The following is a 13996-nucleotide window of genomic DNA, read 5'->3' as shown; positions in this document are numbered from 1 at the left end:
AAATGTTTAGTCTAATTTCTGGAGTTAATAAAGTCAAATTTTTGCACCAAAATCACCCTCAGACGTACAGAACCCATAAAACATACAAAACAATACAATCTGACATACGGTACAGGCATGTGGTTACAAACGTCATACAGTGATTGTCATCGATTTGTTTTTAAAAACTCACAGTGATATATACACGCATTACACAGACTGCGTCAGTGCGATTGCTATATAAGACATATCATGCAAAAACATTGGACTAATCGGGATCACCGTCTCATTAGTCTAAATGTGTGTATCCGTGTATGCTGAAGTCTTTGACGGTGAGAACGTTCGTGTATTTGGCAGATGCATAGCTGGCAGTGACGGCTTCATCCTCTCATGATGGAGAGAACGATCGCAAAATTCCACAAAAGCTTGGCAGCTCACGGAGTCTCAGACGCAGCATCCTGCGGAAATCAGAGTTAGATTTGACGTTAAACCGATAATCCAGCTTAGGTAATTGATTTCAAACTGAGGATTTGCACTGAGGATCTAGAGTGAAATACATCTCCTGTATAACATCCTGGACCTACAGCGTTGCTATTCTAAGTTAAATAGCGTCAGCAGAACACTATGGGGATCTCTCCAGGGACGGACAATCTGATTGGTCTCAAACATGGAGCCAGGTTACGAGCGAACGTTCCAGGAAATTGAATTTGTCTCATAATCGCGTGTTCTCATGAAACCAGGTGACATTTTGCAGCAAATATCCTTGAGCTTGTGATCCAACTCCTAGGAGCAGAGAGGATATTGGGGTGCTGTGGTGAATCCGTTTTTTTTCCAGATTGTTGTTTAATATAAGATTCTTCTGAATGAGCGGCTCAGGGGAAAGAACAATCCAGGATGTAGAGGGGTGAAAGAGAGAGATGAAGGATGCTAGGAGATCATATAAAATAAGAATTTTGTTTGCATGTGTGTGTGTGTGTGTGTGTGTGTGTGTGTGTGTGTGTGTGTGTGTGTGTGTATGTAAATGTCTTTCTGTACCTTCCCTGAGGCTTGAGAGCTAAGGCCAAGAAAGGAAAACACTGTGTTGGCTTCTTTAGACAGGAAGAAGTCTTCATAATCCTGGAAGAAGAAAGTGTGACGTTACAGAAAGTCATTTTTTGATTAATTTAATATGTTAAAAAGGTATTTCTTTAACCACTTTGTGTTACCTTAGCACCTTAGCGTTGGATTTAAAGTGGGAGGCGTTTATTTATAAACAGAGGTCTGAATTCAAGGAAATGAAATGAATCCAAATTTCAGAGCAAATGTGAAGATCAGATTTTTCAAATATTTTTTTAAAGAATTTTAAAGCATTGTATTAAACCAAAAAAAATTCTAAATACATTTTTTATTCTCTTTGAGTCTTAATTCTGTGTTTAGGAGAAGTGGTGGCTTAGTGGTTATGGTTTAAGTCACAGTTTTGCCAAGTTGCCAATCTTTGGCCCTTGAGCAAGACCCCTAACCCTCTGTGCTCAAGGGGGTGCTCTATAATGGCTGACCCTAGCTTCCTAACATTGCTGCGATATGTGAAGATTGAATTTCACTGTGCTTTAATGTACATGTGACATCATTAAAAGCACCTCAACCTCAACCATCTCAACCTTCGGATCCAAAGTCCAATACTTCAACCACTAAGATACCACCTTCAACCATGAACCATGAACCATGTCCTGAAGAGGTAGTGTTTGAAGGTTCTTTTATTTAAAGACTGGTGGGAATTGTTATATAAAACCCAGCCATCAGGGTTAGTCAGTGCACTCTTAGTGCCGGTCCCAAGCCCGGATAAATGGGGAGGGTTGTGTTATGAAGGGCATCCAGCGTAAAACATGTGCCACATCAAACATGCGGATCACAAAATCAGAAATTCATACCGGATCGGTCGAGGCCCTGGCTACCAACGACCACCACAGGTATCGTTAGCCAACAGGGTACAGGTGGAAATTGGACTACTGTTGGCTGAAGGAGGAGAAGGAGAGGAGGAAGACGTCTACAGAGACGGCAGGGAAAAGAGAAGTGGAGGAGAGTGGAGGTTAGAGTTGGTACTTTAAATGTTGGTACTATGACTGGTAAAGGGAGAGAGATAGCTAAGATGATGAAAAGAATATATATCAGGAGACCAAGTGGAAAGGGAGTAAGGCCAGGATCATTGGAGGTGGGTTTAAACTGTTCTATCATAGTGTGGATGGAAAGAGAAATGGTGTAGGGGTGATTCTGAAGGAAGAATACTGTAAGAGGTGAAGAGAGTTTCTGATAGGGTGATGAACGTGAAGCTGGAAGTTGAAGGGATGATGATAAATGTCATCAGTGCTTATGCTCCACAAGTGGGTTGTGAGATGGAGGAGAAGGAAACATTCTGGAGTGAGTTAGATGAAGTGGTAGAAGGTGTACCTAGGAAAAAAAGATTGGTGATTGGGGCAGACTTTAATGGCCATGTGGCTGAAGGGAACAGAGGTGATGAAGAGGTGATGGGTAGGTGTGGTCTTAAGGAGAGGAATGTGGAAGGGCAGATGGTGGTAGGTTTTGCTAAGAGGATGGAAATGGCAGTAGTAAACACATTTTTCAAGAAGAAGGAGGACCATAGGGTGACGTATAAGAGTGGAGGAAGGTGCACACAGGTGGACGATGTTCCATGTAGGAGATGCACCTTGAAAGAGTTAGGAGAATGTAAGGTGTTGGCAGGGAACGGTGTAGCTAGACAACATCGGACGGTGGTCTGTAGGATAGTTTTAGAAGTGACGAAGAAGAGAAGTGAAGACTGAAAGAAGATTAAGATGGTGGAAACTTAAGGAGAAAGACTGTGTATGGGATAGTATACAGTACAGAAGTATAGGATTCAGGGAAGAGGTCAGACAGGGGCTCGGTAGTGGTGAGGAGGTGCTGGATGATTAGGCAACTACTGCAGAAGTTATAAGAGAGACAGCTAGAAAGGTACTTGGTGTGACATCTGGAAATAGAAAGGAAGACAAAACATGGTGGTGGAATAAGGAAGTGCAGGAGAGCAGAAGGAGAAAGAGGTTGGCAAAACAGAATTGGGATCGGAAAGGCATATGAGGAGCTGTATGAGAAGTTGGACACTAAGGAAGGAGAAAAGGATTTGTACCAACTGGCATGGCAGAGGGACCGAGCTGGGAAGGATGTGCTGCAAGTTAGAGCAATAAAGGATGAAGATGGAAATGTGTTGATTAGTGAGGAGAGTGTGTTGAGAAGATGGAGGGAGTATTTTGAGCAGCTGATGAATGAGGAAAATGAGAGAAAGAGAAGGTTGGATGGTGTGGAGATGGTAAAGCAGGAAATGGATAGGATTAGTAAGGAGAAAGTGAGAGCAGCGATTAAGAGGATGAAGAGTGGAAAGTCGGTTGGACCATATGACATACCAGGAGAAGCATGGAGATGTTTGGGAGAGATGGCAGTGGAGTTTTTATCCAGATTGTTCAACAAGATTTTGGAAGTTGAGAGGATGCCTGCGGAATGGAGAATGAGTGTGCTGGTACCAATCTTTAAGAATAAGGGAGATGTGCAGACCTGCAGTAACTACAGAGGAATAAAGTTGATCATGAAGTTTTGGGTAAGACTATCTGTGAGCAACAGTATGGTTTCATGCTGAGGAAGAGCACCACAAACGCATTATTTGCTTTGAGAATGTTGATGGAGAAGAATAGAGAAGGTCAGAAAGAGTTGCATTGCGTGTTTGTGGATTTAGAGAAAGCGTACGACAGAGTGCCGAGAGAGAGGAGTTGTGGTATTGTATGAGGAAGTCAAGTGAGTCAGAGAAGTATGTGAGGGTGGTGCAATACATGTATGAGGACAGTGTGACAGCAATGAAGTGTGCAGTAGGATTGACAGACTGGTTCAAGGTGGAGGTTGGACTGCATCAAGGATCGGTTCTAAACCCTTTCCTGTTTGCAGTGGTGATGGACAATATGACAGACGAGGTCAGACAGAATCTCCGTTAACTATGATGTTTGTTGATGATATTGTGATTTGTGGTGAGAGTAGGTAGCAGTAACAATGAAAGTTAGGATAGTAGGAGTAGGAGTAAAAAAGAGGACATGCATGTGAATGAGAGGGAGGGCAGTGGAGTGGTGCAGCTGCAGGGAGAAAAGGTGGAGAGGGTGGAGGAGTTCAGGTACCTGGGGTTTACAGTGCAAAGTAATGGAGAGTGTGCTAGAGAAGTAAAGAAAAGAGTGCAGGCAGGGTGGAGTAGGTGGAGAAGAGTGATAGCAGGAGTGATTTGTGATAGAAGAGTATCAGTGAGAGTGAAAAGGAAAGTTTATAGGACTGTGGTGAGACCTGAGATGTTGTATGGTTTAGAGACAGTGGCATTGAGTAAAAGACAGGAGGTGGAGCTGGAGGTAGCAGAAGGAGCTGAAGGTGTTGAGATTTTCATTGGGAGTGACGACGATGGACAGGATTAGAAATGAGTTTATTAGAGGGACAGGGCATGTAGGACGTTTTGGAGACAAGGTGAGGGAGGTGTGATTGAGATGGTTTGGACATGTGCAGAGGAGTGACATGGGGTATATCAGTAGGACAATGCTGAGGATGGAGCCACCAGGAAGGAGAAAAAGAGGAAGACCAAGGAGGAGGTTTATGTATGTGGTATGGGGACAGATGATCCACTGTAACAACCCCCTAATAGGAGAAGCCGAAAGAAGATGAAGAAGAAGAAAAAGAAAAAGGTGGGAATTGTTATATTTCACACACTGCGCTGAACTACACAATTAAATCTTAGGGAAATCTGAGACCACAGATTCACAGAAAAATGCACTTCTCAGACCGGAAAAATAACTTCTACTGCACCTCTATTCTGATCATATAGCCTTGCTTCCTGTACATTTACGTAAAATACCCAAGACAATACGTCTCATTGCTCGATGCCCAGCTTCAGCACGCCTTGTGTTTGGTTGGGCACGTTCAGAAAAATCTAATGGAAACTTCACAAAGCTGTGCTTTACTGATAAAATCACACGTTGGAAAACTCGCACCACAGTTAGAGGAAGGAAATAGCAGTTCTGATCATGTGAGTGGTCGTCAGGGAGCATGATAAATACCACGTACGCCTGTTATTGGCTCAACAAGAGAGCAGGAATAACTCCCTAAAAGCCCAGGACTGGAATTCACTGGTTTAATATAGGTGTATCATAAATTCAACATGTCATGTGATTGGTTATAAATAATTACAGAATCCAGTTTGGCTTATTGAACTGTGTGTTTTTCTATCATGTGTGTTTTTCCGTGCATATCGCCTTTTACGTATTAATTTATTACTTTACTTAAGTTATTTTACTTGAAATTAGCTCCGCCCACAGCTGAGACAGAGCTTGATCTTTTTTATTAAAAGACAACGCACAAGGTACAGAATGTGCAAAAAATTGTGTCAGCGTTTTTATTTCGTTTTCTACTGCAGACAGGTATTTTCTCGTGATCTCGACATGAGTTCTTTCTCATGATCAAGACTTCATTAACACGGCTTTTTCAGTTTAAATGAGTCCATGAACAAAGTAAAAGGAAACATGAGCATCCACGATGCTGCAATGAAGCCGTCTCTAGAACATGCTCTAATGCTGAATACACAAAAAAAGAATTAAGTACAAATCAAGACGAAACAATGTTTGTTATGTCTAGATTGCGAGAAAACAACTTTTGTTATGGCGGGAAAATTATGCCGTGATCACGACAAAACAAGAAAGAAAAATATTATAATGCATGGCTTCCGTAGAACCTTCTGTAGACAGGGGCTCAAAATAATATTCAATAATCCCAAGCAGGGCAATCCCTGCAAAATTACAAATACAATGCTACAGGTCTGGACAAAACAACACAACACAACACAACAAAACACAAACAACAACAGCTCAGTGAAATACAGGGAATTATCATGAATTACTCACCCCGCAGTAGACCGTTCCATTAAAGATCTGAGGGGGGGGCGGGTTACCCTTCTCGGGTCGCTTCTCTTCCGGAATGTTCTTGTACATCCACAGTCTCTGGTCCTCCAGCATCGTAATGTCCACCTCCTCAAAACTGATCCGGTTCGCTTCCAGGAAGCCGACAATCTCCTGCTGGTGCTTTTTGACCTGAGGAATAATGTGAAACACACTGATATTATACAAAAGCTAACAGAAGAATCGTTAGGAATTATTGCCGGGGTTATGCGACAGTACTGCGTCTCCCAATACGTCTCCCACTGCACCCACTGATGTTAATGTCATACTTATGTGTCACTGTATACGCTTCAGCCTTGTTCTTACCTTTATGGTTTTTGCCATGAATTTTTTAGATGTCGAGTTTCAGTAAAAAAAAAAAGATTTTTATATATATATATATATATATATATATATATATATATATATATATATATATATATATATATTCCCTTACGAGGGAAATATCAAGGTCCGTGACGTCGGACTGACGTGGGGCTCACCACCTGCAGGAGGGACCGTAAGGGATGGTGCTGTGAGGATTGGGCAGCAGTCGAAGGCGGGGGCCTGCTTAGACTGCTGCCCCCGCGACCCGAATTACGGATAAGCGGGAGAAAATGAATGAATGAATGAATGAATGAATATGAATATATATATAGAAAAAATTCTTAGTGCTATACTTTTGTTATTTTAGAAAGTGGCCAATCATTTCTGACCAATATTTTAAGTTTATGTGGATTGATTTCTCTTTGCTGAATATGACGTGTCGCAACACTACAGAGGCCGAGGCGTGTCCTGAGAGTCACATAGAAAACAGATTGCATTGGCAGAGGTAGAGCTGCATCTTACTGAAGACAGAACAGGAACAGTTTTATTTAATCTTTTTACTTTTTTTGCACTACAAAGGCCTGTTTGTGAAAGGTTAGAAGCTAAAAGGCATTAAGTAAATGAATGATTTGCCATCTCTCAGTATCATATTGAATATGCAATTCAATGTTACAGCATCATAGAATCATATTTTTTACATTGCATCGTATTTGTTTGGATCGCATGGTGTAAAATCAAATCGAAATCGGATCGCACTGCATCGTAACAGGAGTGGATTCGTATCGCATCGCTTCGGTAGCTGCTTCATATGTATCTTTAATGCATCGTATAGTTTACTATGCATCAAGATGCAAGTCTTATCGGCCTCAGTTATGGGGATGCACATCCCTTATTTCTACACCAAGGAATTATAATATCTCATATCAAATCAGTAACGGAGAGTAATGACATGGTTATCTTAATTTCTTTAACCCTACAAAAAAGCAACATAGTTGACATTTGTAACTAGTCAGGGTTTAATATAAAACCACTCAATTCTGTGTGTTTGTTAACTATCCACACCCCCATGCCCAATGATCTCAGAGACAGTTCTGTGCTTGCTTTTAAAGAGAAACAGGAAGAGGGTATTGATCCTGGCCAGGGGCTGAACTGAGGGTAAATGGACAGGATGCAGCTGCACACACTAATAGAAGACTCCATGTATGAAGAGTAATGCATGGCTTATTTGCATTATCATGGACAAGCATGTGGACAGAGCATGTGATACAGACAAATGTTTGTGGACACCTGACCATAAGATTGCTTCTTTTGGAACATCGAATTTCACATTTACTCGCCATGTGCTGTTATTATAACCTCCACTCTTCTGGGAAGATGTTCCTCTAGATTTTGTGGAGAGTTATTTACCAACAAGTGTTACGAAAGGCAGGTACTGATGTAGGTGAGGTGAGGAGGCCTTGGGTTCGGTCAGCATTCACATTCATCATGTTTAATACGGTTCAATAGGGATCTTCCACTCCTACCCATGTAAAGCATATCTTCATGGAGCTGGATTTGTGTTCAATGCTGGGTTTGGGTCTCCTAGTTCAAGTGAATTGTGTTAATTGTGTGCCTCAGACTTTGTGGTAACAGTTTGGGGAAGAACCACATATGGTTGGGAGAAGTAAGGTGTCCCAATACTTTTGTCATCACAAAGTACTTTTTTCAAAGTCATTTTTAAAGCTAACAGTGCTGCAGATGTTACCACTTGTGGAGATTTGGGTGAAATTCAATCATCAAGGGTGTTAGTAAAGTCAGCTACTGATGAAGGTGAGGGATATTTTTACTCAACCAGGAACTTGGAATTATTGCAGCATTGTTCCTCCACACAAAGCTTTTATTCACAGCATCTCTATTCCATGGAAATAATTACTCTCTGTCGTTCTCCTTTACACACACACACACACACACACACACACACACACACACACACACACACACACACACACACATATATATATATATATATATATATATATATATACATACACACAAAGGGGAGAGGCACTCGCACCAGGGGTGTGTCTTTGGGAGCGGGGATGTTTGACAAGATTCCAGTGTACAGTATGTGTATAGACAACAGGGAGTAGCATGTTATTTGTGTGTGTGTGTGTGTGTGTGTGTGTGTGTGTGTGTGTGTGTGTGTGTGTGTAGGACAGATAAAGCCTTTATTTTCCTGCTTCTGTGCTGACGGTGCAGACTGTGTTACTGGACGTTATTCACACACACACAAAAAGCACAGCGCCACTGTTCAAAATGACTTGGGAGAAAACGAAAGAGCAAGAAAAAGAAAGAGAGAGAATGAAAGAGAAATATCGTGCAATTAAAATAATACCCCAAGAAGAGAGAAGGGAATGACCGATGAAAAGTGGAGGTTATTCGGGGTTTTGAAGGCTAATCCGTTTTGTTGAGTGTGTGCTTTTGTGCGCGCGCGTGTGTGGTGTGTGTGTGTGTGTGTGTGTGTGTGTGTGTTGACCTTGTCAACTGACTTTGCATAAGCAGAAAAGCGCCATTAGGGACAGAGATAAGTCACAAATATCTAATAGCTTTCCTTTATACTTACTGTTTTACCATGTGTATCTCTCTCTCCCTCTCGCTCTCGCTCTCTCTCTCTCTCTCTCTCTCTCTCTCTCTCTCTCTCTCTCTCTCTCTCTCTCTCTTGCTCTCATCTCGTCTCTCATTTTCTCAGTATATCTGTCTCGCTCCATATCCATACAGCTGCCTCATCTCAGCCTTCTTATCAACACACCCTGCCACAATAACACACCCAGCACATGTGGTAGGGACCACACACACACACACACACACACAAACACACAAACACACACACACACACACACACACAAACACACACACACACACACACACACACACACACACACACACACACACAAGCAAATCTCACAGACACCTGTCTGACTTTTAGATGGCTGCTCCATAGTAATTAAATTTCTGTGTGTATGTGTGTGTGTATTTGTGTGTGTGTGTGTGTGTGTGTGTGTGTGTGTGTGTGTGTGTGTGTGTGGGTGGAAGGTAATTGCATTGTCTTTACTCACCAGTTCGTCCATCATCCAGTCACTTTGTTTGCGTTTGCAAAAGAACGAAAAGGACCCAGAGAGAGAGAGAGTGGTCTAAAAATATCGTCCAGGCTAAACAAGTCTGAGTTTTGGAGAAATATGGAGAAGAAGGAAACGAGTGCATTCGTCATTTGTACCGTTACCTAATGAACCCGCAATCCGATTAAGAGCGTTCCGTCCTGGAATATACAAACCAGAACGTGGAGAAATCGAATGTCACGTTCTCGTAAGTGAGACTTAGAACGATCTGTGATCTTCTAGAAATGGAATGTGAAAGGAACGGATTACGAGTCAAATGGCCATTTTTATTTATTCTTGTATTTCCCCCTTTTTTACTCTTCGAATCTTGCAAACTCCCTCAGCAAATGTTCAGTTTCACCCCTGTGTGTGTGTGTGTGTGTGTGTGTGTGTGTGTGTGTGTGTGTGTGTGTGTGTGTGTGTGTGTGTATGTGTGTGTGTGTGTGTGTGTGTGTGTGTGTGTGTGCGTATCACCTGGTTAGTTTGGAACGCAAACATGCCCTTTAACCACCTGCACATATTTTTTTACTCTTCGTGATCGACCCCATCAGACCAGACGGCTCCTAAACACCCTCCTCTCAACTGACATTACATCCCAAGTGCCCCCATTATTTCCCCCGGCTCATATAATGCAGTAAATTGTAGAAGATCAGACGAGTCCTAATCACGAGCAAAGGTCCCACCACAACAAAAGGTATTCGAAACAGTTGTTAGGAGGGTTCAGGAAACAAAACGCACACCTGTGCACACTTCACATGACTGCGGCTTCTTCGCCAAACAATTTTTTTTTTTTTTTAACGAGTAATTGATTTGTCGCTGTCGTGGAATCCATAATAGAACATGGATTGGACTTGGAATATGTGTATTTCTGTCATCTGGAGAGCCTGTAAAGAAATATCTTGCTTCCAAGGTTGATCCTAGGTTGAATACACAAAGCGTAAAAGATAAAAATGTGTGTTTTCGTGTTTCGTGAAAAGTCTAAAAGAAATTATTCAAGGCCTAAAGAAAATCCATTACTGGAGTGCTTATGGTGATATCTCCATGAAAAGGTGTCTCATGATGGAGTTTATAACCTTCTCAACATGATATCAGACCAACCTTTGTCTTCTCCAAATCATACAATATGATATTAATAAAGGCTGATTTTATATTACATTACACAGTTACAGCCTACTACTGTACCCTGTATTACACTGCTATGGTATATAGTGGTAGTAAATATGATACTACAGATGGGGTGTTAATAACACTATATACACACACACACACACACACACACACACACACACACACACACAATACACACAGGTACTGTAATAAATGCTTTACTCACCGCCAGGGAGCCGGACGAGGAGGCGACAAACACCCTAATCACCATCCTAATACCTCGCTCCGTGCGCTCACATGTACTCCGGCCCGTGCTCTGTGTGCGTGCGTGCGTGTGTGTGTGTGTGTGTATGTATGTGCGCGCGCTCTGGCTTTTTGCGAGGCACGCTGCGCTCAGACGAAGCGCACGCGCGCCCCCGGTGTTTTGAATGGCAAACCGCGGTACCGGCGCTCCTGATTATCCTCCCTTTCTTACCATCCTCATCATCTTCATCATCCTTACCATCCCAACTATCATCACCTCCTCACTTCCTAACCATTCTCACCTCCTCATCATCCTCACCATCATCACCATCCTCACTATCTTCACCTCCAAACCATCCTCACCTCCTCACTTCCTAACAATCCTCACTATCTTCACCTCCTAACAATCCTCACCTCCTCACTTCCTAACCATCCTCACCTTTTCACCATCCTCACCATTTTCACTTACCACTCTCAACCCCTTCACCATTCTTAACTCCTCACTGTCCTCAAAATCCTCACCATCCTCGCCTTCTCATCATCTAAATCATTTTTACAATCCTCACCATCCTCACTATCCTCACCTCCTCATCATCCTCACCACCTTCACTTTTTCTCACCACTCTCAACTCCTTTACCATTCTTCAACCTCAACATCCTCATCTCCACACCATCCTCACCTCCTTCCCATCCTCACAATTTTCACCTCTTTATCATCCTCACCATCCTCTGTGCCAAGTGTTTGGATGGATGTTGGGAAATGTGTTTTGGAGCAGTCTGAAGAATGTAATTACTCTCACACTCAGACCCGTCCACAAGACATGGGCTTTTTATTTATTTATTTATTTAATTTATTTTAAATTATTGTTAAATTGATCTCCAAAGACGGACTTTGACCTATTGTTGTTGTTGTTTGGTATTTATGCTACTCACAAACACTGACACAGAAGGACTTACTGCTGCTATTACTGTTATTATTCATAAATCACGAGGATGATGATCATAATCATGATAATGATATAAACCTCCTCCTTGGTCTTCCTCTTTTCCTCCTTCCTGGTGGCTCCATCCTCAGCATTCTCCTACCGATATACCCCATGTACCTCCTTTGCAAATGTCCAAACCGTCTCAATCGCGCTTCCCTTACCTTGTCTCCAAAACGTCCTACATGCGCTGTCCCTCTAATAAACTTGTTTCTAATCCTGTCCATCGTCATCACTCCCAACGAAAACCTCAACATCTTCAGCTCTCCTACCTCTTCGTGCTCTTCGAGCCCTCAGGCAGCACTGCATTTAATACAGTCCTGATACTGTAATGGATACCACTGAATTGGCTCATTAACACCTCCAGAAATCATTGTCTGTGGACACAGTTTTCCATGTCATCCACAAATGCAGGGTAAATCTCCAACATGCAAAGAAGAAGAAGCCATGCGTGAACATGATCCAGAAAAACACCATCATCCTCTCTGGGCCAAAGCTGATTTAAAATACACTGAGGCAAAGTGGAAAACTTCTGTGGTCAGACGAATCAAAATGTTTACTCTCTTTTGGAAATCATTGACACCATGTAGTCCTCCAGACTAAAGAGGAGAGGGACCATCTGACTTGTTAACAGCATTGTAAAGCTGCATCTCTGATGGTAAGGGAGTGCATAAGTGCCTGTGGAATGGGCAGCTTGCACATTTGGAAAGACTCCATCAATGCTGTATGGTAAATACATGTTTTAGAGCAACATATGCTTCTATCTGGAAAGCATCATTTTCAAGGAACGCCTTGGATATTTGAACAAGACAATACTAACTGCATACTGCATCTATTACAATAGCATGAAGAAGTAGAAGACCTGCCTGCAGTCTAGGCCTTTCCCTATTTGGTGCATCATGAAACCAAAAACACAACAAAGAACACCCAGAACTGTTGAACAGTTAGAACCATGTATCAGACACATATGGGAAAACATTTTTCCCAAAACACTGCAAATCTCCTCAGTTCCCCAGATGTATACGGACAAAAGACGTGACGCTACACAGTGGTCCTGAGACTTCAAAACTCAAAAGCTCAGTTTATACATTTGATATGTTTTATTTACTTGTTTTATTGTGAATAGAATATGGAGTTATGAGATGTCCAAATTGTGCATTGTGTTGTTGTTTTTTTTTTTATATACATTTTACACAGAGTTCCAAATTTTTTTTAGAAATTTTGGTTGCATTTTTATATGTATAGACATTATTAATATTTTATATATATATATATTCAGTGCAGCCGGTCTCCATTTTGAACGGAAGCCGTCGTTGCCATGGCAAAGCGTCGTCATGACACCGTTCCAGCAGACGGCAAACGCGTGGGATCCTGATAAACACCTCGGTCCTTCTCGGTTTAGCGATAAAACCCTGCTGCCACATTCATGATCCTCAGTCGGTGTTAATAAAAAGCTCTGGGGTTTAGTCGGAGGGCAGATCCTGGGGGTTTTTAAATGCTTCGGTTTAGCAAAGAAAAGAAGAAACCGACTTAGCAGACTGATTCCCTCCGTGGATCATCCTCGTACTGTGTTGGCGGAAATACACAGTGAAGAAACCGGTAAGAATTAATATAATATAATATATAAACAGCTCTACTGTGTATCTGTTTCCTCACATGATTGTTTCAGTGTTGTAACAACACAAGATGCTAAGCTAGCTGCTGATAAAGAGCTAGCAAGATTAGCTTGCTTCACTGTTAGGTGTTAGCTTGTACTCAAATGTATTGGGGTCTTTTTTTTTTTATATCACTTTTGTTTGTTGACACTTGGGGCTTGTACCTGTGACTCCTCCTGCAAACCTGATGAACTTGATGAAGGTCCTGCAGTCAGACAGGACACTTCAGTCCGGTTCTGTTCACTCTGCCTGCTGTTTGTCATTTCTTCTCAAACAGGGTTGAATCTTCTCAAACAGCCATCAGGGTTCATCTGTCACAAACAGAAGCTCTTGTCCGTATCACAGACGGAAGAAGAAAAAGAGGCAAATCATGGAGTCTGTGATTTACATACTGCTTTCTTACAAACCTTCATCCTCATTTCTTTCAAGCAGGTTTAGTGGAGAAGAATCATTTGACTCTGGCATTACAAATGCTGAGTAACTTAGTCAAGTCGAGTTTATTTCTATTGCGCTTTTCACAACAGACATTGTCTCGAAGCAGCTTTACAGAAATCAACAATTAAAGAGAACGGTGTGTGTTTATCCCTGATGAGCAGCCATGGTGACTG

At 42.0% G+C, this 13996-nt stretch overlaps 3 protein-coding genes across 5 annotated transcripts in view; 1 reads left to right on the top strand and 2 right to left on the bottom strand.

Moving 5' to 3' along the window:
- Positions 1-10883, bottom strand: sh3bgrl2 (SH3 domain binding glutamate-rich protein like 2). Of its 2 annotated transcripts, none has more exons than XM_083521058.1 (4): positions 10734-10883; positions 5907-6092; positions 1015-1095; positions 1-437 (listed from the first exon to the last, which is right to left on the bottom strand). In XM_083521058.1, the coding sequence occupies exons 1-4, from the start codon at positions 10776-10778 to the stop codon at positions 414-416; spliced, it is 336 nt and encodes a 111-aa protein (XP_083377184.1). In that variant the 5' UTR covers positions 10779-10883; the 3' UTR covers positions 1-413. The 2 variants fall into 2 exon arrangements, with proteins under 2 accessions (XP_083377184.1, XP_083377185.1); XM_083521059.1 differs by lacking the exon at positions 10734-10883 and adding an exon at positions 9362-9856.
- irak1bp1 (interleukin-1 receptor-associated kinase 1 binding protein 1) overlaps positions 7689-13996 on the bottom strand; it is a 130267-nt gene continuing 123959 nt past the window's right edge. Inside the window, exon 5 of the transcript XR_014530163.1 lies at positions 7689-7722. The gene's annotated coding sequence lies outside the window, so the exon portion shown is untranslated. The remainder of the gene's footprint in view (positions 7723-13996) is intronic.
- Positions 13046-13996, top strand: part of lca5 (lebercilin LCA5) — a 47236-nt gene continuing 46285 nt past the window's right edge. For both annotated transcript variants that reach the window (XR_014530160.1, XM_083520901.1), the window contains exon 1: positions 13046-13332. The gene's annotated coding sequence lies outside the window, so the exon portion shown is untranslated. The remainder of the gene's footprint in view (positions 13333-13996) is intronic.

Source organism: Silurus aristotelis, assembly GCF_946808225.1.
Source record: "Silurus aristotelis genome assembly, chromosome: 19".
Lineage (NCBI taxonomy): Eukaryota > Metazoa > Chordata > Actinopteri > Siluriformes > Siluridae > Silurus > Silurus aristotelis.
This window is presented reverse-complemented; position numbering and strand designations above follow the sequence as displayed.